Source organism: Podarcis raffonei, chromosome 8 (assembly GCF_027172205.1).
Source record: "Podarcis raffonei isolate rPodRaf1 chromosome 8, rPodRaf1.pri, whole genome shotgun sequence".
Classification (NCBI taxonomy): Eukaryota; Metazoa; Chordata; class Lepidosauria; order Squamata; family Lacertidae; genus Podarcis; species Podarcis raffonei.
In genome coordinates, this window is record NC_070609.1 from 6654307 (window position 1) to 6678884 (window position 24578).

Sequence of the window (24578 nt, forward strand, 5' to 3'; positions counted from 1 at the left end):
TGAGGTGGCCAAAGTATTGGAGCCTCAGCTTCAGGATCTGTCCTTCCAGTGAACACTCAGGGCTGATTTCCTTCAGAATGGATAGGTTTGATCTTCTTGCAGTCCATGGGACTCTCAAGAGTCTCCTCCAGCACCAGAATTCAAAAGCATCAATTCTTCGGTGATCAGCCTTCTTTATGGTCCAGTAAATAAAGTATTTCAGTTTCAACTTTTGATGCAGGTTTCCCACTGTCAGCCACTGTGAGATCAGGATGCTGGACTTAGAATCATAGAATCATAGAGTTGGAAGAGACCACAAGGGCCATCGAGTCCAACCCCCTGCCAAGCAGGAAACACCATCAGAGCACTCCTGCCATATGGTTGTCAAGCCTCTGCTTAAAGACCTCCAAAGAAGGAGACTCCACCACACTCCTTGGCAGCAAATTCCACTGTCAAACAGCTCTTACTGTCAGGAAGTTCTTCCTAATGTTTAGGTGGAATCTTCTTTCTTGTAGTTTGGAACCATTGCTCCGTGTCCGCTTCTCTGGAGCAGCAGAAAACAACCTTTCTCCCTCCTCTGTGTGACATCCTTTTATATATTTGAACATGGCTATCATATCACCCCTTTACCTCCTCTTCTCCAGGCTAAACATGCCCAGCTCCCTTAGCCGTTCCTCATAAGGCATTGTTTCCAGGCCTTTGACCATTTTGGTTGCCCTCCTCTGGACACGTTCCAGTTTGTCAGTGTCCTTCTTGAACTGTGGTGCCCAGAACTGGACACAGTCTGACCAGAGCAGAATACAGTGGCACTATTACTTCCCTTGATCTAGATGCTATACTCCTATTGATGCAGCCCAGAATTGCATTGGCCATTGGCCTCATCCAGCAGACTCTTCCAATGTTTTTAAACTCAATGCAAGCTACTTGTTCGGTGACAGTGTCCTGGTAGCTGGAGATTAGTTGGAAAGGCCATCCATCCTCATGATCTTTTTCTGAACTCCCTGAAGGCACTCTAGCTGGCTTCCGTCTGAATGTTGGCTTGGACCAGATTACCCTAATCCTATTGTGGAATTGTAGAGTTGCAAGGGACCCTGAGGGTCATCCAGTCCAACCCCTTGCAACGCAGGGACCTCAGCTGAAGCGTCCATGGCAGGTGGCCCTCCAACCTCTGCTTAAAAACCTCCGAGGAAGGAGAGGCCACAACCTCCTGGGGCAGACCCACTGTCAAACATCTCTAAGAAACTGCTGAGCGCTGCAACAAACCCATTTTACAGAAGAAAGACTGAGGCAGAAAATTCCCCCGAAACAGGCAACCCTCTTTCAAGCAAAATATTCAGCTCCCCGGAGCAAAAACCCTTAATATTTTTTTAAAATTGGCCCCTTTGGCACCCAGCTTCTCCTAAATGGGGGTGCTGCGGTCAGTGAGCACCACGTTGGAGACCCCTGATCTGATCCAGCAAGCTTGCGTCCTCAGGCTCTTCTTTGCCAGCTGCAGATGCAAGGCCCCCCCACCCACCTCCAGTTATTTATCCGAGGGGGGCGGTTGCTACAGGGTTTGCACCCGTGGCAAATCTCTCTTCGATGCCATCGTGTCCTTTCTGGAAGCAATGGACCAGGTGAGCTGAATCCAGCTCTCCAGAGCTTCCCCAGTGCTCCGGCATCGCCTCCCCTGCCTTCGGGGACCTAACCTGGGAAAGGGAGCTGTCCTTGAAACCAGCGCATGTTCTGACAAGTGCCCTCTTGGCACATCGGGTGTGGCATCTCCGGTTACAGAAAAGAGGGCTCATCAAGCCCGGCGCCCTCTCTGCTCCTGCACACACCCTTTCCCAGATCGACACCCTTTGGCGTCTCTGCTCAGCACCTTCTGTGCTGTTTGGACTTCTTAGCCTTCCTGCTTCTGAGCGCTTGCAAATTCTGCGCTTGGGCTGCAGGTTTTCCAGCTGCAGCAATTGCTGGAGGGAGATTGCTCTGTCCAGCCAGGGAGACCCAGAGCGTTGCTCATCTTTTGCGCAATTTTAGCATGTTAAGATTGGGATGCGGGTGGCGCTGTGGGTTAAACCACAGAGCCTAGGACTTGCTGTTCCGAAGGTCGGTGGTTCGAATCCCCGTGACGCGGTGAGCTCCCGTTGCTCGGTCCCTGCTCCTGCCAACCTAGCAGTTTGAAAGCACGTCAAAGTGCAAGTAGATAAATAGATACCACTCCGGTGGGAAGGTAAACGGCGTTTCCGTGCGCTGCTCTGGTTTGCCAGAAGCGGCTTAGTCATGCTGGCCACAGGACCCGGAAGCTGTACGCCGGCTCCCTCCGCCAATAAAGTGAGATGAGCGCCACAACCCCAGAGTCGGTCACAACTGGACCTAATGGCCAGGGGTCCCTTTACCTTTACCTTAGCATGTTAAGATTAGGGGACCAAATTTTAACGCTTGCAGTTTTCCCCCTTTTTTTGCGTGGGGAGGAATATTTTCAGGGGTTTTTCCATGGAATCCACAAATAAGCACAATACAGTCAAAAGCAGAGTACAGTAAGTTGCAGATATATAGGCCATTATGAGCTTAGCCATGATTTGATTTGTGCTGGTTAAGAGAGCAAAGGATTTCACTCTTGCTTCTGGGTGGCCTGACGGCAAATAAAGGAATCCGAATTGGGGATTCTGCGCTCTGCCTCTCTCAGGGACTGCAAGCAACTCCTGCCGGCCACTTGTCCTGCAGCATCTCTTGTTAATCTTCTCAGTGGCCGGGGGGGGGGGATCCAGTCTCTCCCTCCATTGTGTCTGCTGGCGGAAGGCAAAAAAAGGCACAGATTGCAACGGAGGACCAGCCAGAAAGGCTTCCTGGGTGGTTCAAGAGTACAAAGCCAGTCTGTAGCCTGTGCTCCAGCAACAAAACAATTCTGTGCCCCGGCAAACCTGCAGCTTGCCTAAATCATGCAAACTGAACAGATTTTGCACAGTTGCTCTCTTTTTGCATAATTCCGCAGTTCCTGCTCTTTTGCATCATTTATGGCGGGACGCGGGTGGCGCTGTGGGTAAAACCTCAGTGCCTAGGACTGGCCAATCGTATGGTCGGCGTTTCGAATCCCCGCGGCAGGGTGAGCTCCCGTCGTTCGGTCCCAGCTCCTGCCCACCTAGGAGTTCGAAAGCACTCTTAAGTGCAAGTAGATAAATAGGTCCCGCTTTATAGCGGGAAGGTAAACAGTGTTTCCGTGTGCTGCGCTGGTGCAGGCTCGCCAGAGCAGCTTTGTCACGCTGGCCACATGACCCGGAAGTGTCTGCGGACAGCGCTGGCTCCCGGCCTCTTACGTGAGATGAGCGCATAACCCTAGAGTCGGACACGACTGGCCCGCACGGGCAGGGGTACCTTTACCTTTACCTTTATGCAGCTGCTTCTCCCCTTTGGGTGCAGCCAGGACCTCCACACAGCACCGAGACCCTGCCTGCGGCCGATGGAAACGTTAATCAGCCCACCGCCTGACTTCGGAGAACTCAGGCTACATTGCCCCTGTGGCACCAAATGTATATTTCGCACCATAAGGCCTAGAAACTTGCTTTTGAGAAGCAAACCAGTACAGTGGTACCTCGGGTTACATACGCTTCAGGTTACAGACGCTTCAGGTTACAGACCCCGCTAACCCAGAAATAGTACCTCGGGTTAAGAACTTTGCTTCAGGATGAGAACAGAAATCGCACGGTGGCGGTGCGACGGCAGCAGGAAGCCCCATTAGCTAAAGTGGTGCTTCAAGTTAAGAACAGTTTCAGATTAAGAACGGACCTCCAGAACGAATTAAGTACCATATTTTTTGCTCTATAAGACTCACTTTTTCCCTCCTAAAAAGTAAGGGGAAATGTGTGTGCGTCTTATGGAGCGAATGCAGGCTGCGCAGCTATCCCAGAAGCCAGAACAGCAAGAGGGATCGCTGCTTTCACTGCGCAGCGATCCCTCTTGCTGTTCTGACTTCTGAGATTCAGAATTTTTTTTTCTTGTTTTCCTCCTCCAAAAACTACGTGCGTCTTGTGGTCTGGTGCATCTTATAGAGCAAAAAATGCGGTACTTAACCCGAGGTACCACTGTACAGTGCAACCTCGGTTTTCGAACGTAATCTGTTCAACTTCCGAAACGTTAAAAAACCGAAGCATGCATTTCCGGAAGCAATTACATCCAGAAAACTCGGTAAGGAAGCTGCGTGGCACGTTTTTAGTTTCCGAAAAGTGTTCGAAAACTGAAGCAGTTACTTCCAGGTTTTCTGCATTTGAAAGCCGAAACGTTCGACTTCCAAGACGCTCGAAAACCGAGGTACCACTGTACTAAGATTCGCAGAACAGGGAGGAACTCAGGGAGCTGCCTTAGTCAGAGTTGAACAATGAGCCCATCCAGATCAGTGTTGTCTATGTCAGGGGTTCCCAGATTTTCCTCTTCAAAGCTTGGTTCCACGAACTCATCCCCAGTGCCCCCCCGTGAAAAGCATTATTCAGAATAGCAGTTTGCACAATGAAATTCAAAACGGTAACAATTAATTGTGCATTTGTTCAAAATCCAATTAAAGCTATTTAGTTTAATTCAACAAAATTGATGAAATTGACCCAGTGATGCCAGCTTTTCAAAGTCTGTTAGTCGTTTATCCTTCCCTGTGTGTTGTTGGGCTCCAACCTCTACCCTTGAGGCTGATGGGAGCTGGGCTACTATAACATCAGAGGACTATCTAGGGATTCAGGCAGCAGTCTTTGCAAGAGATTGAGACCTGGGAAATGCAATGCACACGCACCACTGAGCTACAGCCCTTCTGAACGCTGATCTCTATGCCCATACAGTGAGGGGGGGAAGTATTTGATCCCCTGCTAAATTTGCCCGTTTGCCCTCTGACGAAGAAATGACCAGTCCATAATTTTAATGGTAGGTTTGTCGTAGCTGTGAGAGACAGAATAACAACAGGAAAACCCCCCAGAATCCCAGAAGACAAAAGTCAGAGATTGATGTGCATTATAGTGAGTGAAACAGGTATTTGATCCCCTATCAACCAGCCAAATGTCAGGCTACCTGGTACAGTATGTATGTAACAAGGTGCTGTAAGGGAGAGGCCTTACCTGTAATCCCAGCTCGTTACAGTACCTGTACAAAAGACACCTGTCGACAGGAGCACTCAATCCAGCAGATTCCAAACTAGCCACCAGGACCAGGACCAAAGAGCTGTCCAAGGATGTCAGGGACAAGATTGTAGACCGGGACAAGGCTGGTCCAATTGGTGCAATAATTCGCAAATGGAAGAAACACGAAAGGCTGACTTGCCCCTCAAAGTGGCAAGTGTGTTCAACCATATATACCGTATTTTTTGCTCCACAACACTCACTTTTTTCCTCCTAGAAAGTAAGGGGAAATGTCTGTGCGTGTTATGGAGCGAATGCCTACGGATGGCGGGGGGATCTGCTGCAGTCGGGAGCAGAGGATCCATGGTTCCCCTTCCTTCCCTCCTCCATGGCTTGCTTTGAAACAGCAAAGCGGGAGAAGAGCCGCTGAGTGGGGAGGAGAGAGGGACAGAGAGCCTGGTTACAAAGCACGGATCCACATAGATCCTCAGGATTTTTGCACTGGGTCACCCCAAATTCACCATCAGATCACATAGCATGTCCATGGCTACAGCCTGCACCAAAAAAATCACGTACCCACTGTTGCCTGGGGCCGCAGTGGTGCAAAAACGTGGTTACAAAGCACGGATCCACATGGATCCTCAGGATTTTTGCATTGGGCTACTCCAAACTCACCGTCAGATCACATGTCTGTGGCCACAGCATGAACCACAAAAATCATACATCCACTGTTTCATTTAGAATATTTTTTTTCTTGTTTTCCTCCTCTTAAAAACTATGTGCGTGTTATAGTCGGGTGCGTGTTATAGAGCGAAAAATACGGTATATAGTAGAGGCCCAAATTTATTTGTTTCATAAAATGTACTGTATATACTGCTTGGTTGTAAAAAAAAACCTTTAAAAAACCCCCACCACTCTAAAAGTATGAAACAATGAAATTACCAGTAAAAACAGCTAAAGTCAGCTACTTAATTAAAATAAACGATAAGCTAAAAATCTGATTAAAACACATTGAAACATATCTGAACAGGCACCAGTATTTTCGGCAGGCACCTTGGATCCTGAACGCCTTGCAAGTCGAACGTTTTGGCTCCCAAACGCCACAAACCTGGAAGTGAGTGTTCCGGTTTGCGAACATTTTTTGGAACCCGAACGTTCGACGTGGCTTCCGATTGGCCGCAGGAGCTTCCTGCAGCCAATCGGATGTCGTGCCTTGGTTTCTGAACGTTTTGCAAGTCGAACAGGCTATCACTGTACAATGAACTGGTGGTACCTGCTTGGTATCGACAGGCAGGGTGTTCCAAATGGCGGGTGTTGCATCAGGGGACACACACACCGCCAGACCCCTAGGGGTGTGCAGTGGGAACGCATCACAGTGCCACAACTCGGTATCATCTCCTTGGCACATGTGTCCTTTCTGAACCGTGTGTTCGCCTGGGAACTTTCAGCAAAAATCATAGAGTTTGAAAGGACCCTGGGGTCAAACCTCCAACCTTGGCATAATCAGCACCACGCTCTGACCAAGTGAGCTATGCAAGTTGCCCGCTTTCTGTCCGAAGCGTGAGCTGATCCAGAACAGAACCGGCCTCCCTCCCTTAACGCCCTTCCCGTCTGCTTCCAGAAATCGTCGACGGCAATGCAAAGATGACCCTCGGCATGATCTGGACCATCATCCTCAGATTCGCCATCCAGGACATCTCCGTAGAAGGTGAGTGCCCAAGTTCCCGCAGGCCGCGCGCCAGCCTGCTCTCTCTGCACCTTCCTCCTGGCGTGTCAGCACCAGCTGTACGTCTGGCACGTTTAAATAGACGGGAGAGGGAACTGGCAAAGCCCATGCGGCAATGCACCGCGGACTTGCGGTGATCCTCGACGGTGCCCATGCCTTAAACCGCTTCCTCTTTCCCGCTAGACCAGCGACAATTAATCATGCACCGTGCAGCTGCTCAGGTCGGTTGCAGTAACCCTCGCTGACTTTATTGAGCGTGTGGCTCAGGCTCCTTGGCAAAGACCTGCCTTGCGAATGCCTGCCAAGCAGCCATTAGGCAACCAGAGGCTTTTTGGGGGGGGAGCACAATACTCCCCCCCCCCGTGGCTTTCAGCCTGGGCCCCAGTGCAGCCCCAGTACCTAAGAACGCAAATTGCACCCACCTGATCTTATACACCTCAGCTGTTTTATTCCCAGTTCAGGCACAAGCAAGAGCGCCTTTTCTTTCTTTTCTTTTTTTTTACAAAACATGCCATATTTTGGGGAGTGGGCTGGGTGGGTGTGAGCTCACCTTCCTATCCCACTTGCCACTTCTTCTCCCCCGCAGATGCCCCACCCACAATAGCCACCCCCCTTCCCTTCTGCACAAGTGACAACAAACACGGGTTAAGGTTTCGGGGCACCTGGTGGCGTTTTTCTTAGCAAAAACTCAAATGGGCCTGTACCTTTTCAGGGTACTAGTTTTGGAAGCGCTTTGTTGCAGCCTTCCCCAGGCTGGTGCCCTCTGGATGATTTGATCTCTGCCTCCCATCATCCAAAACACCCAGAGGGCGCCAGCTTGGGGGAGGCTGCTTTATAGGAAAGGGTCATTTCCCCCAAGACCGTTCCCTCCTCGGATCTGTCCCTGGGCAGATCACAACAACAGACAGCTCCCAACTTGTGGGGGGGTTACGTTCTGGGCCCCCACGCACATTGGTGACATTGTACAAAGTTGGGAGCACCCTCTAAACATTCTTAGGACACCCTCTCTGTCGCTCTCTCTTCAACTCATACTGTATCCAAAAATACCCACAACTAGAACTGAAGCTCTGGGGCTAGCAGGAGGCTGGAGGACGCATGAAAGACTAGTGCTGCGCTACCTAGCGCATCAGCTGCCAGGCGGGGAGACTGAGCAGCGTAAACAAAGCCCCGCTGTGCCTCCAGTCTCTTTGGGGCTTCCTCTGGCCCTTGCACACGTCCTCTTTGGGCTCCAGGGAGGGTCTCCTTAATAATAATATTATAATAATAATTTGTTATTTATACCCCGCCCATCTGGCTGGGTTTCCCCAGCAACTCTAGGCGGCTTCCAACAGAATATTAAAATATAATAATCTATTAAACATTAAAAGCTTCCCTAAACAGGGCTGCCTTCAGATGTCTTCTAAAAGTCTGGCAGTTGTTTTTCTCTTTGACATCTGGTGGGAGGGCGTTCCACAGGGTGGATGCCACCACCAAGAAGGCCTTCTGCCTGGTTCCCTGTAATGTGGCTTCTTGCAGGGAGGGAACCGCCAGAAGGCCCTCAGTACTGGACTTCAGTGCCTTGTGAGCCACGGGGACTCCCCAGCTCTCTCCTGCCATTTCCCAGTTTGAATTGAATTGTTGGGTTGCTTCCCAGGTCCATGCACAAGCGGGAGGATGCCTGTATAAAAACGCAATGTTGAATTTTGTTTATGAGAGTTACCACTGTTTTGGGACGCGGGTGGCGCTGTGGGTAAAAGCCTCAGCTCCTAGGGCTTGCCGATCGAAAGGTCGGCGGTTCGAATCCCCGCGGCGGGGTGCGCTCCTGTTGCTCGGTCCCAGCGCCTGCCAACCTAGCAGTTCGAAAGCACCCCCAGGTGCAAGTAGATAAATAGGGACCGCTTACTGGCGGGAAGGTAAACGGCGTTTCCGTGTGCTGCGCTGGCTCGCCAGATGCAGCTTTGTCACGCTGGCCACGTGACCCGGAAGTGTCTCCGGACAGCGCTGGCCCCTGGCCTCTTGAGTGAGATGGGCGCACAACCCCAGAGTCTGTCAAGACTGGCCCGTACGGGCAGGGGTACCTTTACCTTTACCTACTGTTTTGGGGAGACCATGCATCTCTCGGGGCATTCTGCATACTTTTTTTTTCCTGTGGAAGAGCCCATGAGCCTTGTACAACGTTGGCCTTCGACCCTTAGGTTTGGAGATGTTGTCTTGGCTCCGTCCCATTCCTGTTGCTGCCTTAGCTTCAGCCCCCCCAACGCCAGGGGACCCATCCTGCCAAGGATGGCGCCATCACCTCCTCTCTCTTCTTTCTCCCCTTCATCCTGCAGAGACTTCAGCCAAGGAAGGCCTGTTGCTCTGGTGCCAGAGGAAGACTGCGCCCTACAAGAACGTCAACGTACAGAACTTCCACATAAGGTAACCTTGGGGAGCCGAGATGATCGAGGGCCTGGAAACCAACCTTTAGGAGGGACGGTTGAGGAAGCTGGGCATGTTTAGGCTGGAAAGGAGGAGAGTGAGAAGAGATAGAATGGCGCTGTGGGTTAAACCACAGAGCCTAGGACTTGCCGATCAGAAGATTGGCAGTTCGAATCCCCGCAACTCGGTCCCTGCTCTTGCCAACCTAGCAGTTCGAAAGCACATCAAAGTGCAAGTAGATAAATAGCTACCGCTCCGGCGGGAAGGTAAACGGCGTTTCCGTGCACTGCTCTGGTTCGCCAGAAGCGGCTTAGTCATGCTGGCCACATGACCCAGAAGCTGTACGCCGGCTCCCTCGGCCAGTAAAGCGAGATGAGCACCGCAACCCCAGAGTCGGCCACGACTGGACCTAATGGTCAGGGGTCCCTTTACCTTTACCTTTAATATCTAAAAGGTTGTCCCATGGAAGAGGGAGCAAAGCTTGTTTTCTGCTGCTCTAGAGGGTAAGATGCAAACCGTGAAAGAATCTTAGAGTTGGGAGGGACCACAAAGGGCATCTAGTCCAACCCCCTGCAATGCAGGAATATTTTGCCCAACGCGAGGCTCAAACCCCTGACCCTGAGATTCAGAGCTCCGTGGTCTGCCGGCTGAGCTATCCCGGCTAAGAACCAATGGATTCCAAGTACGATAAAGGAGATTCCAACTAAACACAAGCTGTTCTGACAGTGGAACACACTCCTTCGAAAAGTGGAGATTCTTCAGCTGCTATCCCTTTATTTCAGGGGGTTGGGCTGGATGACCTCGGGGGGTCCCTTTCAACTGTACGATTCTGGCCAGTCAAGGCACAGCGACGCTGCGAGGCACCGGGCCTTGCCTTTCCCAAACAAAGAGGCAGCATTTCCACACTCCGGCCAGAACGCCTTGCTGCGTCTCGAAGGCTGCGAGAAATGGCTTCAGGAGGATGGCTTCCGATTAAAAATCCAGCAGACCAGCCCATCAAATAGCAGAGGCCTTTGTGGTTCCTGCTCAAGCCAGAGACCTGGGAGTAGCTCGCTGGGAATCTTTAAGAGGCTGGCAGGTTATCTTGTGCGGACGAGAGGCCGCGGCTAGATGGATATTTGAGGAATAATGGGTCTTGGGGAGGAGAGTGCTGAGCAGAGGCTGGTGGAATGATATGTGCTGGGTGAAAAGTGAATCACCCACTGAAATAAATGGGCAGTAGATTCTGGGCAGCGGAAGGCAAATCTGCCACCCAGGGCATGGAACTGACTCAGGAGAGTTCTCTGGCAAAAGGGTAGCAATCCAAGGAACATCTCTCATCAACACAAGGATTTCCACTTGTGAAATGGGGACACCGTCTCCCCCACTCCATGCATGCCCTATAGGGACGCGGGTGGCGCTATGGTCTAAACCACTGATCCTCTTGGGCTTGCTGATCAGAAGGTCGGTGGTTCGAATCCCCACGACGGGGTGAGCTCCCATTGCTCGGTCCCAGCTCCTGCCAACCTAGCAGTTCAAAAGCACGCCAGCGCAAGTAGATAAACAGGTACCACTGTGGCGGAAAGGTAAATGGCATTTGCATGCGTTCTGGTTTCCATCACGGTGTCCCGTTGCGCCAGAAGCAGTTTAGTCCTGCTGGCCACATGATCCGGAAAGCTGTCTGTGTACAAACGCCGGCTCCCTTGGCCTGAAAGCGGGATGAGCGCCGCAACCCCATAGTCACCTTTGACTGCACTTAACTATCCAGGTGTCCTTTACCTTTACCTTGCATGCCCTGTGCTCTGCCCCAAATCTGCTCCGGAGGGTTGGAAGAATCCTTAGAACAGATTTAGCATGGGGGGGGGGAGTCCATGTGCTGATGGGAGGTGTCACAACACATAATGTTGTGGTGGCTTAGATGCCTTTGAGAAGAACAGGCAAATCCTCGGAGGAGGTTGCGGGGGGGGGGCTGTCTGTGGTTGCAATGGCTGTGTGGCACCCCCACATTGAAGGGAAATAGGCAGGAACAGGCTGTGGCCTTCAGACCCTGCTTGTCGGCGTCCCAGTGGCTTGGCCACTGGACTGAACGAATCCTGAGTGCAGCCCAGCAGAGCTCTCACATTCTTACTTTTTAGTGTCTCTCTTGAAGTTTGTGTGGTTCTGCCCTTTCTTTGCCACCTTTTTGTGAAAATAATAATAATAATAATAATAATAATAATAATAATAATAATAATACAGTGGTACCTCAGGTTACATACGCTTCAGGCTGCATATGCTTCAGGTTACACACTCCGCTAACCCAGAAATAGTACCTCAGGTTAAGAACTTTGCTTCAGAATGAGAACAGAAATTGTGTGCTGGCAGCGCGGCGGCAGCGGGAGGCCCCATTAGCTAAAGTGGTGCTTCAGGTTAAGAACGGACCTCTGGAACGAAATAATTACTTAACCCGAGATACCACTGTAATAATAATAATAATAATAATAATAATAATAATAATAATAATAGTAGTAGTAATTTTTTATTTATACCCCGCCCATCTGGCTGAGTTTCCCCAGCCACTCTGGGCGGCTCCCAATCAAGTGTTTAAAACAGTACAGCATTACTGTACTGAAAAGCACCCTCCTGTCCGAAAGGGGGGGCGGGCCTCACAGTTTTGAGGAATGCTGCCCCGAAGCTGCAGTTTCCCCTCTTGGACAGCCAAGCAATCTAACTGTATCCTTGGGCTTCTTTTTACAGCTGGAAAGACGGCCTTGCTTTTAATGCCTTGATCCACAGACACAGACCAGAACTCATTGAGTATGACAAGCTCAGAAAGGTATGTTGGCGACAGCAGCTCCTTCCTCCCTCCCTCATTTTGGACTCGAAATTGAGTGTTAGTAGTAGTATCATTGCTATTTGTGTTTTTAGCTGTGTCCTACATGCTCTCCCCAGAATCCAGTCCAGAAATGAGCATGAGTCACTGGCTTGAGTGAGATCACAGGATTGTAAGCTGGAAGGGACCCAGGACGGTCATTTAGTCCAACCCTTGCAATGCAGGAATTCTCCCTGCAGCTATCTCTGAGTGGGCTTGAACCACCAGCCTTCTGCTTAACAGCCGGACGCACTGAGCGATTGCACCACATGAGATCTCAGCTTCAAATCCCACTTCAGCCAGCACCTCCCTGGGCAATCTGGGGCAAGTCACGATATCCTTGTCCGTAACGTAAGAATGGCAGCGACCAGCCTCAGGGTTAAACGTGGCAAAGCATACCATATTTTTTGCTCTATAAGACTCACTTTTTCCCTCCTAAAAAGTAAGGGGAGATGTGTGTGCGTCTTATGGAGCGAATGCAGGCTGCACAGCTATCCCAGAAGCCAGAACAGCAAGAGGGATCGCTGCTTTCACTGCGCAGCGATCCCTCTTGCTGTTCTGGCTTCTGAGATTCAGAATGTGTTTTTTTTCTTGTTTTCCTCCTCCAAAAACTAGGTGCGTCTTATAGAGCGAAAAATGCGGTATTTTTTTCCTGAGCTGAAATGCCATGGAGGTAAAGTGGTAGTCGGGCGGGTGTGTGAAATGCCCTAAAACTCACACTGGGCTGCGCTGCAGGGCTCTTTAGTGGAATTAAAGGCCGCATTTGCACCATCCATTTAAAAGCACCCTGTATCATGACCTTTGTACAGTCTTGCCTTCCCCCCAAAGAATTCTGGGAACTGTAGTTTGCAAAGGGTGCTGAGTGTTGCTAGGAAATCTCCTTCTCCCCCCACTCCCCACACCAAGTTACAATTCCAAGAGTTCTACATAAAGAAGAATTGATTGCTAAAGCCCTGCAGGAGCTGTAACTCTGGGAGGGGAAGAGGAGCCTCCTAAATTCTCCCATCACCCTTAAACTACACCTTCCGGGATCCCAAGACCTACATTGGCTCCCAGTACATTTCCAAGCACAAAGGTGCTGACCTTTAAAGCCCTCAAAGGCCTCAAAGGCCCAGTATACCTGAAGGAGCGTCTCCACCCCCATTGTTCAGACCAGACACTGAGGTCCAGCTCCGAGGGCCTTCTGGCAGTTCCCTCACTGTGAGAAGCAAAGCTACTGGGAACCAGGCAGAGGGCCTTCTCGGCAGTGGCGCCCGCCCTGTGGAACGCCCTCCCACCAGATGTCAAAGAGATAAACAATTACCTGACCTTTAGAAGACATCTGAAGGCAGCCTTGTTTAGGGAAGTTTTTAATGTCTGATGTTTTATCATGTTTTTAATATTCTGTTGGGAGCCGGCCAGGGTGGCTGGGGAAACCCAGCCAGATTGGCAAGGTATAAATAATAAAAATATTATTATTATTATTATTAAAACCACAGCTGTTTAAAGTCGAACCATAGTGCTTTGAATATACAGTGTGCATCTAGCAAAAAAACCTTGATTCCTCCAAGTTGTTAAAGAATCTTTAGCTCATGGGAACCAAGGCGTGATACATCTCTTCCATTTGTGATGTGGTATGTTTAAATGAAGGGACGCGGGTGGCACTGTGGTCTAAACCACAGAGCCTAGGGCTTGCCAATCAGAAGGTCGGCGGTTCGAATCCCCGCGACGGGGTGAGCTCCCGTTGTTCGGTCCCAGCTCCTGCCAACCTAGCGGTTCGAAAGCAAGTCAAGTGCAAGTAGATAAATAGGTACCGCTGTGTTGGGAAGGTAAATGGCGTTTCCGTGCGCTGCTCTGGTTCGCCAGAAGCGGCTTAGTCATGCCGGCCACATGACCCGGAAAAACTGTCTGCGGACAAACGCCAGCTCCCTTGGCCTATAGATCGAGATGAGCGCCGCAACCCCAGAGTTGTCCGCGACTGCACCTAACGGTCAGGGGTCCCTTTACCTTTACCTTGATGTTTAAATGCACTGTCTGCACGCATCTGCTGGCTCGTGCAGCGGTGTGGGAAGCTGGTGCCACGATAGTGAGCGTCACGGAGGAAGGTCCTTCCCCTTACCCACACAAGAAAAACTTAAAAGCCTTTTTGCAGCTGTGCAGTTAGCCAGACTGTTGTGGCCACACGAGAAGCAGAACGTTTTGAACCAAATCACCAGTAGCTGCTTGTAGTGGGGCAGGGGGAGGCAGAGAAACACTTTTCTCCTTTGGGTGTTCCTTCTCAGCTGGCAGGGCAGGCTTGCGATTCGGCTTTGGGACGGCACCAGTTCTAACAGCTGTGCCTCTCTGACAACCCCCCCCCCCAATTCTCCCCAGGATGATCCAGTCACGAATCTGAACAACGCTTTTGAGGTCGCTGAGAAATACCTCGACATTCCCAAGATGTTGGATGCAGAAGGTAAGCTGGAGGCTGCTCTCGGAGTGTGGGCTTGGGTGTTCGGTTCCAAGAAGCAAATTTCGTAACAGCGTTGCAATGCAACCGACTCCCAGAGGAAGATGTTCTTGGCGCTGAAGTACCTTTCCCGCCCCCCCATCCTGCAGTTCCCTTAGTAGGGCTGGGCTGCGGAAGCCCAAAAGAGCTGTTGAGCACTGCCTTGGGTTCGCTGCCTTGCTGAGAGTCACTGACGCTCCTTCCGTCGGGCTGACTTGCACTTAGCTGCCCAGCCCCTCCACACACACACACACCCCGAATTGCAAAGCCCAAATTCCTCTGGGTCAAAGTAACTTGCCAGATCAGATCTGCTGCACTCCCGACGCAGAAATCGTAGGCGGCGGAGTCCTGAGGCAGAAGGGACTGTACCGCTTAAGGCTGAAAGTGGTGCAGTCGCATTTCAGACATTCCCCTTCTTTGCGACATCCTGAAAGTCGAAAACTTGGGGAGAGGTTTTCTCCAGCTGCCTTCGTCCCTGGTGTACTGTGGAGGGTTTGTGCGTGGAGAGTTTTGCTTTTACACGGAGTATTAAAAAAACGAGTCTTCTCCACGCTAAGTGGTACAGTCTCTTTGCTCAGGACTCTGCCACCTTATAATAATAAAATTTTATTTATATCCCGCCCTCCCCAGCCGAAGCCGGGCTTAGAACGGCTAACAACAGTAAAAGTAACACAGTTTACATAAAATCACAATCAATTAATTGAAATACATTCTAAAATCAATTCATTCTAAAATCAGTTCAGAATCAAATTAATGGCAACCATTGGGTTAGAGTTCTGTGAGGATTACCAAAGGAGGGCGTCAGACTGCGCCTTGGCCAAAGGCCTGGTGGAACAGCTCTGTCTTGCAGGCCCTGCGGAAAAATGTCAAGTCCCGCAGGGCCCTAGTCTCTTGTGACAGAGCGTTCCACCAGATCAGGGCCACAGCCGAAAAAGCCCTGGCTCTGGTTGAGGCCAGCCTAACCTCCCTGTGGCCCGGGATCTCCAAGATGCTTTTATTTGAAGACCGTAAGGTCCTCTGTGGGACATACTAGGAGAGGCGGTCCCGTAGGTATGAGGGTCCTAGGCTGTATAGGTCTTTAAAGGTTAAAACCAGCACCTTGAACCTGATTCTGTACTCCACCGGGAGCCAGTGCAGCTGGTATAGCACCGGGTAAATGTGATCCCGCGGCGAGGACCCTGTAAGGAGTCTCACCGCGGTGTTCTGCACCCGCTGGAGTTTCTGGGTCAGCTTCAAGGGCAGCCCCACATAGAGTGAGTTACAATAATCCAGTCTGGAGGTGACCGTCGCGTGGATCACAGTGGCTAGGTCAAGGCGAGAGAGGTAGGGAGCCAAATGGGCCTGTATTTGTCAGATTTCCCAGGTCCAGGGACGCGGGGAACCTGGCTCACGACTCAGTCTGAGTGATCTTGCTCAGGTTCTAGATCACGGGGGGGTGGAGAGGACACCTCTTGCCCTCTGGATGTTGCTGTACTATGACTCCCATCAGTTCAAGCAACCGTGGTCAATGGCAAGCCATGATGGGAGTTGAAGTTTAGCAACCTCTGGAAGGCCAAAGTTCCCCCACCCCTGCTATGGATGGCGAATCCCACCCCTGGTTTCTGAAGTGAGCCATGGGCCTCCTTAAGGAGCCATGGGAGAAATTCTGCCCAGCTCCTCCAAGCTCATACTTTGCTTGTGAATTGATGGAGCCGAGGGGGAGGACCAGTCTGCTGCTGGCCAATCAGACGCTTGTGTGGCCTTCGGTTCACAGGACTGACAGCTAGTGGAGCAAACCCCTGTTGTCGCTGTTTCGTTCGGCTTCCTTAGCATTCCTTTCTAAGGGGCTTTGGACATATAATGCAGGCCTTTCTCCCTGGTGCCCTGGGATGAGGGCAGGAAAAGCCCCGCAGCGAGGGAACCACACCCCGAAACAAACCAGGAGCGCTCGGATTCCAGTGGGTGTCCGCAGAGTTTTATTAGACATGCCTGGCACAATCTCTGCATTCAAAGTTCTTTTTTGGAGGAAAGGGCAAGCGAGAAGCCACTGCAAAGTCGTAAAAACTCTTCAGCCTTTAATAGGCCTTCACGTCAGTTGTGTGCACAGCCTTGAGCTCTGGCAGTATAAATCTCAGATCCTTGGCTTCAGTTCCATGCTGGACAAGTTAACTTCCAGTTCTGGCTCACTTGGAAACTTGTAACATTGACTTCTCGGCGTTAACTTTCTCCGGGCTCAATCTTTGCCTACAGGTGGACACCAGAGCTGTGGCAGATTTTGCTAGAACCAGCAGATCATCAAGGAACAGGGGACGGGGGAGAGTTTTGCCTCCTGGTATCTTTAATGCTTCTTGTTCGCTTTTCAGACATTGTCAACACGGCCCGGCCCGATGAGAAGGCCATTATGACCTATGTTTCCAGCTTCTACCATGCCTTCTCTGGCGCTCAGAAGGTACCAGACGTGGCTGAGCCTCTACTGTTAACAGCTCCTCTTCCTTCCAGCGCCTGTTGCTCTCCTGACTTCTCGTGCCGAGGGCTGCTACTTGCAGAACAGTGGGAACCCAAACCTCAGCTAGCTCAGGGTCTGACATCCAGGGTTCAACACGAGATCATAATGAGCCAGAAATCTCTTTGCTTTCAAATATTATTTGGGAGACTCTCAACGGATAGAGTTGAAGCCACTTGGTCTGCCGGGTTTCAGGGAGGGCTGCCAAGCAATCAGCATTTTCATGGATTAATCATCCACCTCCTTACAAATTATATGTGCAAATTATATTCAAATGTATTTGTTTTCCTGTACTTCTGGAATATATTTGCAAAGCCTCACTTCAGATGCCCTTTTGAGGAGAGGCTGAAGGAAGTACAAGAACTTGCTATTACAGTAACACGCCGGAACCAAAATAGCTTCTCAAAATAAGCAAGGGAACCCGTGAACTCTAAGCCCAACCATTTAAAATTGGGCAGCCCCACCGATGCATCAACTGAGGCTTTGCTGGATCGTAAACACACTCCCTAGGGTGTAAGCCCCATCGAACACACCAGCGTTTCCTTTTGAGTAAAGAGACACAGAGTTGTATAGCGAACCAGTTGTCTTGCAGTCCTAAGAGCTCTTAGGAGCAGAGCAGAGAGTCTTTGGAGAGGTATCTTGGAAAGTTTGCAGGGCTGGCTGAATCAAGGGCGACGTTTATTTCCGCAGAGCCCTCTCCCAGCTGAGGTTTGGGTCCCTGTCCGGAGCAAAGGCTTGCCCCACCCCTCCTCTGCCGCATGCCAGAGGGGGAGCCGGGACGATCTCGCATTGTGCCCTTGACTTTGCTTCCCTTTGTTTTCTCTTTCCTCCTGCGCAGATATTGTAGGCACACTCAGGCCCGATGAGAAGGCCATCATGACCTACGTCTCCTGCTTCTATCACGCTTTCTCTGGGGCTCAGAAGGTGAGCTTTGCCTGGGCGGGGCTGTCTGCTGCTGCTGCTGCTCTTACCTGGCTAGTCTAAACCGCCCCTAACATGTTCCTCACCCACTTTCCGGAGCGCAGGGTTTACATTTGCATGAAAGGGCATGCCTGCGGAGGGTCAACTAAGCCGGGAGGCGGAGTGGCTTTGAATTTTTGTTTCGTTAAAAATCCAGGCGGTAAGCTAGGGATGCATCGAGCCCCCTGTGAGACTGAAAGGCTTCTGGCTCCCCGCAAAAATTCTCCAGGCAAGGAGCAGCTTCTAGATTTCCTTTAAACGTCACCTCTGCCAGAATACTGTGCAACTCTGTTCCTAGCTGTATGCAAGCAGTGGAGTTCCCAGGGTGTGGCGTTGGCTTTCTGGAGAGACCTCCAGGATCAAGTCTTCCTTGAAATACCGTATTTTTTGCTCTATAAGACTCACTTTTTCCCTCCTAAAAAGTAAGGGGAAATGTGTGTGCGTCTTATGGAATGAATGCAGGCTGCGCAGCTATCCCAGAAGCCAGAACAGCAAGAGGGATTGCTGCTTTCACTGCGCAGCGATCCCTCTTGCTGTTCTGGCTTCTGAGATTCAGAATATTTTTTTCTTGTTTTCCTCCACCAAAAACTGGGTGCGTCTTATGGTCTGGTGCATCTTATAGAGCAAAAAATACGGTGCTCACCTTCTGGTTGGGAAAAAAGGCCATAAAGGCTTGGCTGTTAGGTCTCCTCCCTGTCCAGGGCTTGTTCTATAGCTCGGAGCAAAACCTGGTGGATAGCCTCAGGCATCAGTACCCTTTGCCAACCTGCTGCCCTGTTGGACCACAACTCCCGCCAGTGCCAGGCAGCAGTTTGGCAAAGGCTGCTCTGAAGTTTCTGGTTTAGCCACAGGTACTCTTGCATGAGCTCGCATATTCTGGGACTGAACTGGCAACGGCCCCGGAGCTGAGTTCTGAACCAGGTAGGTAGCTCCTCTGAATGTGTTGTGCGCCCCACTGCAGCCTTTTCCCCAGCCTGATGCTTTGCTGGTGTTTTAGACTACAACTCCCATCTGCCCCAGCTGGCAGGGTCACGGATGATGGGAGTTGTAGTCAAAAACATCCAACGGTCACTGTCTGTTCTACAGCAATGAACGGCGTAGACTCCCATCACTCTTCAGTATCACTGCAGTGATAATCGAGTTGTTCAGTGCGGTTCCTGATGTCTCCATCCTTATATGAAAGGGCAGAATAGGGGAATTGAGTGCGAACTGTAACACCCCGAGAGCCTTAGCTCTTTTTTTTTTTTTAATCCTAACAGAAGCAAGCTCCTAGTCCTTAGTGTTTTGAAGGCTTGGCTCTGTTTGGGGAATCCCTGGCAAAAAAAACCTTGCCATCCTCTGACTTCTGGGTGGATTTGCAAGTCCACATTGCCTGCAGTCCTGTGCTTCTCTTGACTGACAGAAGCCGAGTAAATGGTGAAAAATATACCATATTTTCACATATATAACACGCCCCTGTGTATAACACGACCCCTGTTTTGGGGGACTCCAAATACAGAAGTCCCCCATATGCACTATCCGTGCATAAGACGACCCCCAATTTTAAACTTGAAAATATAGTCTTATATATGGAAAAATGCGGTACTTAGGAATGTCAGTTTGCCTGCTTTGCATATTTTATGCAGGTTGCAGAAGTTCCAATTTTCGGGTGTAGAATTCTGATCCAGTTTTCCCCCCTCTTCTGCATCCCAACCCAATCCCCTCTCTCCTCCCTCCTCTCTGCTCTGGATTATGAACAAGCCTGTTGCCACCATTGCACAGAGCTGGGAAGATGACAGATCTGTCTTCCAAGCCAGCGTCTTCAGGGGTCTCCCTGCCTCTCAGGCTATGCAGAACTCCTTGCCTTAGGCACCACCATTGACAGGTTCTACCTGCCCTTCCCACCTACTCTTCTGGCTTTTATCTTCCTTCATTCCTGTCCCCCTGGCCATATTTCTGGGCTTCTCGGTTGACATTTTACTTCTGGGAAGAATAAATAAAAACAATTCTTTAAAAAAGATAGTTTAAAGAAGACTCTTCTTAAAAGCCTAAAAACTCCTTTAAAAGAATCAGGTCTTCAAAAAAATTAAAGAAAGTCTTTAAAAGAATCCTTCCAAAAGAATTTAAAAATTATAATATAGCACCTTAGAGACCAGCAGAGCAGTTTTATGGGAAGGTTAACCTTCGTCCTTCCGTATCAAATGCCTTCTTGCATTTCTGCAAGATGCATCACCTTTAGCTCGTGTGTCAGGCTGCCAATGTTTAATTTCCTGAAAGCATTCCCGGTCTTTGGCGGTGGCTCCCTCCCTTTTTAAAAAAAAAATCCTCTCTGCAGGCCAGGTTAAGAGGTGGCGGCTGCCAGTTATTTTCATAGCTTAGGTAAAGGGTAAAGGGACCCCTGACCATTAGGTGCAGTCGTGACTGACTCTGGGGTTCCGGTGCTCATCTCGCTTTATTGGCCGAGGGAGCCGGCGTACAGCTTCTGGGTCATGTGGCCAGCAGGACTAAGCCGCTTCTGGCGAACCAGAGCAGCTCACGGAAACACCGTTTACCTTCCCGCCGGAGTGGTACCTATTGATCTGCTTGCACATTGATGTGCTCTTGAACTGCTAGGTTGGCAGGAGCTGGGACCGAGCGACGGGAGCTCACCCCCTTGCGGGGATTCAAACCACCGACCTTCTGATCGGCAAGTCCTAGGCTCTGCGCCACCCGCGTCCCCTTTCATATCTTAGCAGGGACATAAACCTGGGTCTCCCTGGTCTAAGTCCAGTACTGTAACCCAGGCCTGGGGAATCTGTGGTGCTAGACTACAACTCCCATCACCCCTAACCAACGGCTGAACTGTCTGAGGCTGATGGGAGTTGGAGTCCAACGACCCATGTTCCTCACCGCTGCTCTAGCCATTATACTACTCTGCCTCTTGTTGTTGTTTTTCTCTCTCTTTAAAAGCCATCGTTCTTGCTTTTCCTTCACCCTGCCCTCTAAAAGGTATCCTACTCAGAGCTCTCATAAAAGCAAAATTCCCAAGGGGTTAAATATTCTGCTTCCGTCTTCTGAGTGTCACAATTGACCGCAGGTCCGAATGGGCAAATAGCGTGTTGTGGCCTTCATCCATGAAACTTCCTTTCAGTGCCTCGGTCAAGATCCTGCCCTCATAGTCCATAATAGTTCATCTGGAATAGCCTGGAGACCCCCTGCGGCCTTGTTCTCACAAACCACAGATGTTTTCTACTTTCTCCCCACATTCATTGGGGGGAGGGAAGTTCAGACTTCAGCTGACTTGATTGCCTGACTGATTTGAAGGCATTTAGGGTTAATTCTCCTGCCAACCTAGCAGTTCGAAAGCACGCCAGTGCAAGTAGATAAATAGGTACCACTCCGGCAGGAAGGTAAACGGCATTTCCGTGCGCTGCTTTAGTTCGCCAGAAGCGGCTTAGTCATGCTGGCCACATGACTCGGAAGCTGTACACTGGCTCCCTCGGCCAATAAAGCGAGATGAGCGCTGCAACCCCAGAGTCATCCGCGACTGGACCTAATGGTCAGGGGTCCCTTTACCCTTTACCTTAGGGTTAATTCACCCATAGTAAGTGAATTTCCCCATCAGTCTGTGTGGACTTGGCAAACTAACTCGATCCTGTAATTACCGTATTTTTCCGTGTATAAGATGCCCCCATGTATAACACACACCCTATTTTGGGGGATTCCAAATTAAGAAGACAGCCCTCAGCACTACCCGTGTATAAGACGAGCCCCAATTTTAAACCTAATATTTTGGTTAAATAAACCCTAGTCTTATATACATAAAAATACGGTAATCCATTTTCCCCAAATTAGTGACAGGCCATCGAAGCCCTTGGTTTGTAAGGCTCGAAGCAAGGAAAGCTCAGGCCTTCACCCAGAGGAGTCTGGCAGTCTCTGATGGCTGCAGACCCCGGCAAACATCCATTTGTGTTTTTTATTAATGCAGTTTGTAGGCTGCCGTATCGCTAATGTTCTCTGGGTATTTTTTTTTTTTTTTTTTAATCCTAAAGAAAAAAGGATGTAACCAGTAACACAATATTAAAATCGCAAATCACTTCGAAACAGAGGAAAGGAAATATTGCCGTGGCAAATCTATTTAAAATAAAGGGCAGAGGAGTTAAAAACCCACAGAGCCAGAATTCTAGAAGGCGGTGGATGTTGTCAGGTGGGCGTCTTTGGTGGGCGGGTGAAAACGGCTGGATCCTTCTGGATCCTTTGACCGTCTGGCAAAAAAGTAATCGGGCTTTTGCCGGCGGCTCTGGGCAGACTCTCAGGTTGCATGAGGGAGCTAGCTTGCAGGAAACGTCTCTGCGTTAAAAAGAAAAGAAAAGAAGTTTTCGCTGCCTGCCTCTGGCCGCCAGCGAAAGCTGGAAGCTTCGCTCAGCATGGAAGGCAAAAAAGAGCCATGCCTAACGCGGGGAGAGAAATGACCTCACCCAAACACTCCGATGGATGCTTTTGAAAAGGCGTTCTTGTCTATGTGTGGGTTTTTCTGTAGCTGGTTCCCCCCCCCCCCGAACCTTAAGCATGTTAGATCTGCCACCGAACTTCAGCCAAGTGTTTTCCATTAAAGCTTGGCATTAATTTATTGGCTCCAAACGTGTAAATCCTTTATAGGCAGGAAGCGGAGCCCCCCTTTCTCTGGCCGAGCAAATTGTCCTGCATATTCCAGCTGGAGACGAGGGTCAGACTCTTCCCTCCCCTATAAAAGCCTGAACTTAATTGCACCCGGGGTGCTGCGTCTGCAAGTGTGCCCTCCCCTTGGTGTGTGTGTGTGTGTGTTTGCTGGGGTGCGGGGAGCTGGACTGTGTGAATTTATAGCCTTGCCAATCTTTTTTTTTATGATTGTCCTTTGTGTCTGATCCCAGGCTTTGGAGCTCAGCTGGCATGTTCTCCCCATCAGCTGGGATTGATTATTCGCCTTGTAACTGCTTTCTCTCTGGCATGCCTCTGTGTGTGTGTGTATATGTGTGTGTGTGTGTTCACGGACTCCAAGTTGTTTGGGAAGCCTGTCTGGAAGCATGCTGAATTAGTGGACCGAGGAGCCCAGGCTGAGCCGCTGCACCCCGTATTTTTTGGAAACCAACCAACAAAAAACCACCTGCGCTTTTTCTAAATCAGACTGTGGGGTCAGGTCAACCCTGCTGCAGAAGCCAGCTCAAATCACTATACAGTGGCTCCTCGGGTTAAGTACCGTGTTTTTCGCTCCATAAGGCGCACCAGACCATAAGGCGCACCTAGTTTTTAGAGGGTGAAATCAAGAAAAAAAATATTATCCCCCCCCCCCCAGCCCCAAAGAGAGGCTGGGAGAGGCTGCGCGCCACTATGGCAATTCCCCCACCTCCTGCAAAAGCCCACAGGAGCCGCGCGCCCTTTAAGGAGCGCACGGCTCCTGCGGGCTTTTCTACGAGGAGGGAGAAGGGACTGACTGGCCGTGTCAGTCCCTTCTCCCTCCAGGGGAAGAGCCCGCAAGAGCCGTGCGAAGCTTGTGTGCTGCTCTTGGGGGCTTTTCCTTCCTGCCTCCCCCCTGCATTCGCTCCATAAGACGCACACACATTCCCCCCTACTTTTTAGGAAGGGAAAAGTGTGTCTTATGAAGCGAAAAATACGGTACTTAATTTGTTCCGGAGGTCCGTTCTTAACCTGAAGCATCACTTTAGCTCATGGGGCCTCCTGCTGCCGCTGCACCGCCGGAGCACGATTTCTGTTCTCATCCTGAAGCAAAGTTCTTAACCCGAGGTAATATTTCTGGGTTAGCGGAGTCTGTAACCTGAAGCCTATGTAACCTAAAGCGTATGTAACCCGAGGTACCACTGTACTGTGCAGCCTTTTCCCCGCCCCAACCCAGCATCTTCCAGATGTTCAGGGAGACACCTCCTGTCGGCACTGCTTTCGGGGAACGCCGGTTTATGGGGGACACACACGGTAGGACAGGATTGCCAGATGATTTGCTGCAGATCACCGATTAGCAAGAGTTTCTGACTCCCAATAATAATAATAATAAATTTTTATTCATACCCCGCCCCTCCTGGCTCAGAAAACCGGGCTCAGGGCGGCTAACAACAAATTTAAAACACTTAATTGATGCAACAAAAAACCCAGCATAAAATACAGTATAAAACGTGAATAAATTCAGAATCCAAAAATCAATTTAGGGGGGAAAATCCATCCAATAAACATTAGATGATCACCGGGGCTAGTTGGCTAAGTTAGTCCTATTTGGGTCAGCGAGGAGACCAGGGGAGAATTAGCTGTGGGACCCCAGAACGGGTAATCTTCATGAAAATGGGAGGGGAAAGGAAGGGGAATAGAAGATCAGGCTAAGTTCAAATTGGGAAGCCAGGCGGAATAGCTCTGTCTTACATAGTAAAATGCAGAGGGAGAAAAGCATTGTGTCTCCATCCTCCCCTAACTGAATTAGACTGCTAGAATTCCTGATCTGTAGTAACTCACATTTTTTAAAAAAATGTGCTTATTTATTTGTTGCATTTGTGATCCCACCTTTCCCCCTCTCCGATCTCACAACAACCTTGCGAGGTAGGTTAGACAGTGACTGGCCCACTTTCACCCAGTGAGCCTGATGGCCGAGTCTCCCACGTCTCTGCTCTCTAGCCATTGTGCCACAGGTTGTGCCAGCGTCTGGTTCCATCAGTACGAAGCAG

At 50.2% G+C, this 24578-nt stretch overlaps 1 protein-coding gene across 6 annotated transcripts in view; it reads left to right on the forward strand.

Annotated features, from left to right (window-relative positions):
* Window positions 1–24578, forward strand: part of ACTN4 (actinin alpha 4) — a 129087-nt gene that overhangs the window by 72749 nt on the left and 31760 nt on the right. For 3 of the 6 annotated variants that reach the window (XM_053401827.1, XM_053401831.1, XM_053401829.1), the window contains exons 4-8: window positions 6676–6762; window positions 9090–9177; window positions 11893–11971; window positions 14360–14441; window positions 16817–16902. In XM_053401827.1, the coding sequence (XP_053257802.1) occupies window positions 6676–6762; window positions 9090–9177; window positions 11893–11971; window positions 14360–14441; window positions 16817–16902 (422 nt within the window). Of the gene's footprint in view, window positions 1–6675; window positions 6763–9089; window positions 9178–11892; window positions 11972–14359; window positions 14442–16816; window positions 16903–17794; window positions 17881–24578 lie in introns of all 6 variants that reach the window. The other 3 variants (XM_053401826.1, XM_053401830.1, XM_053401828.1) reach the window with 1 other exon arrangement.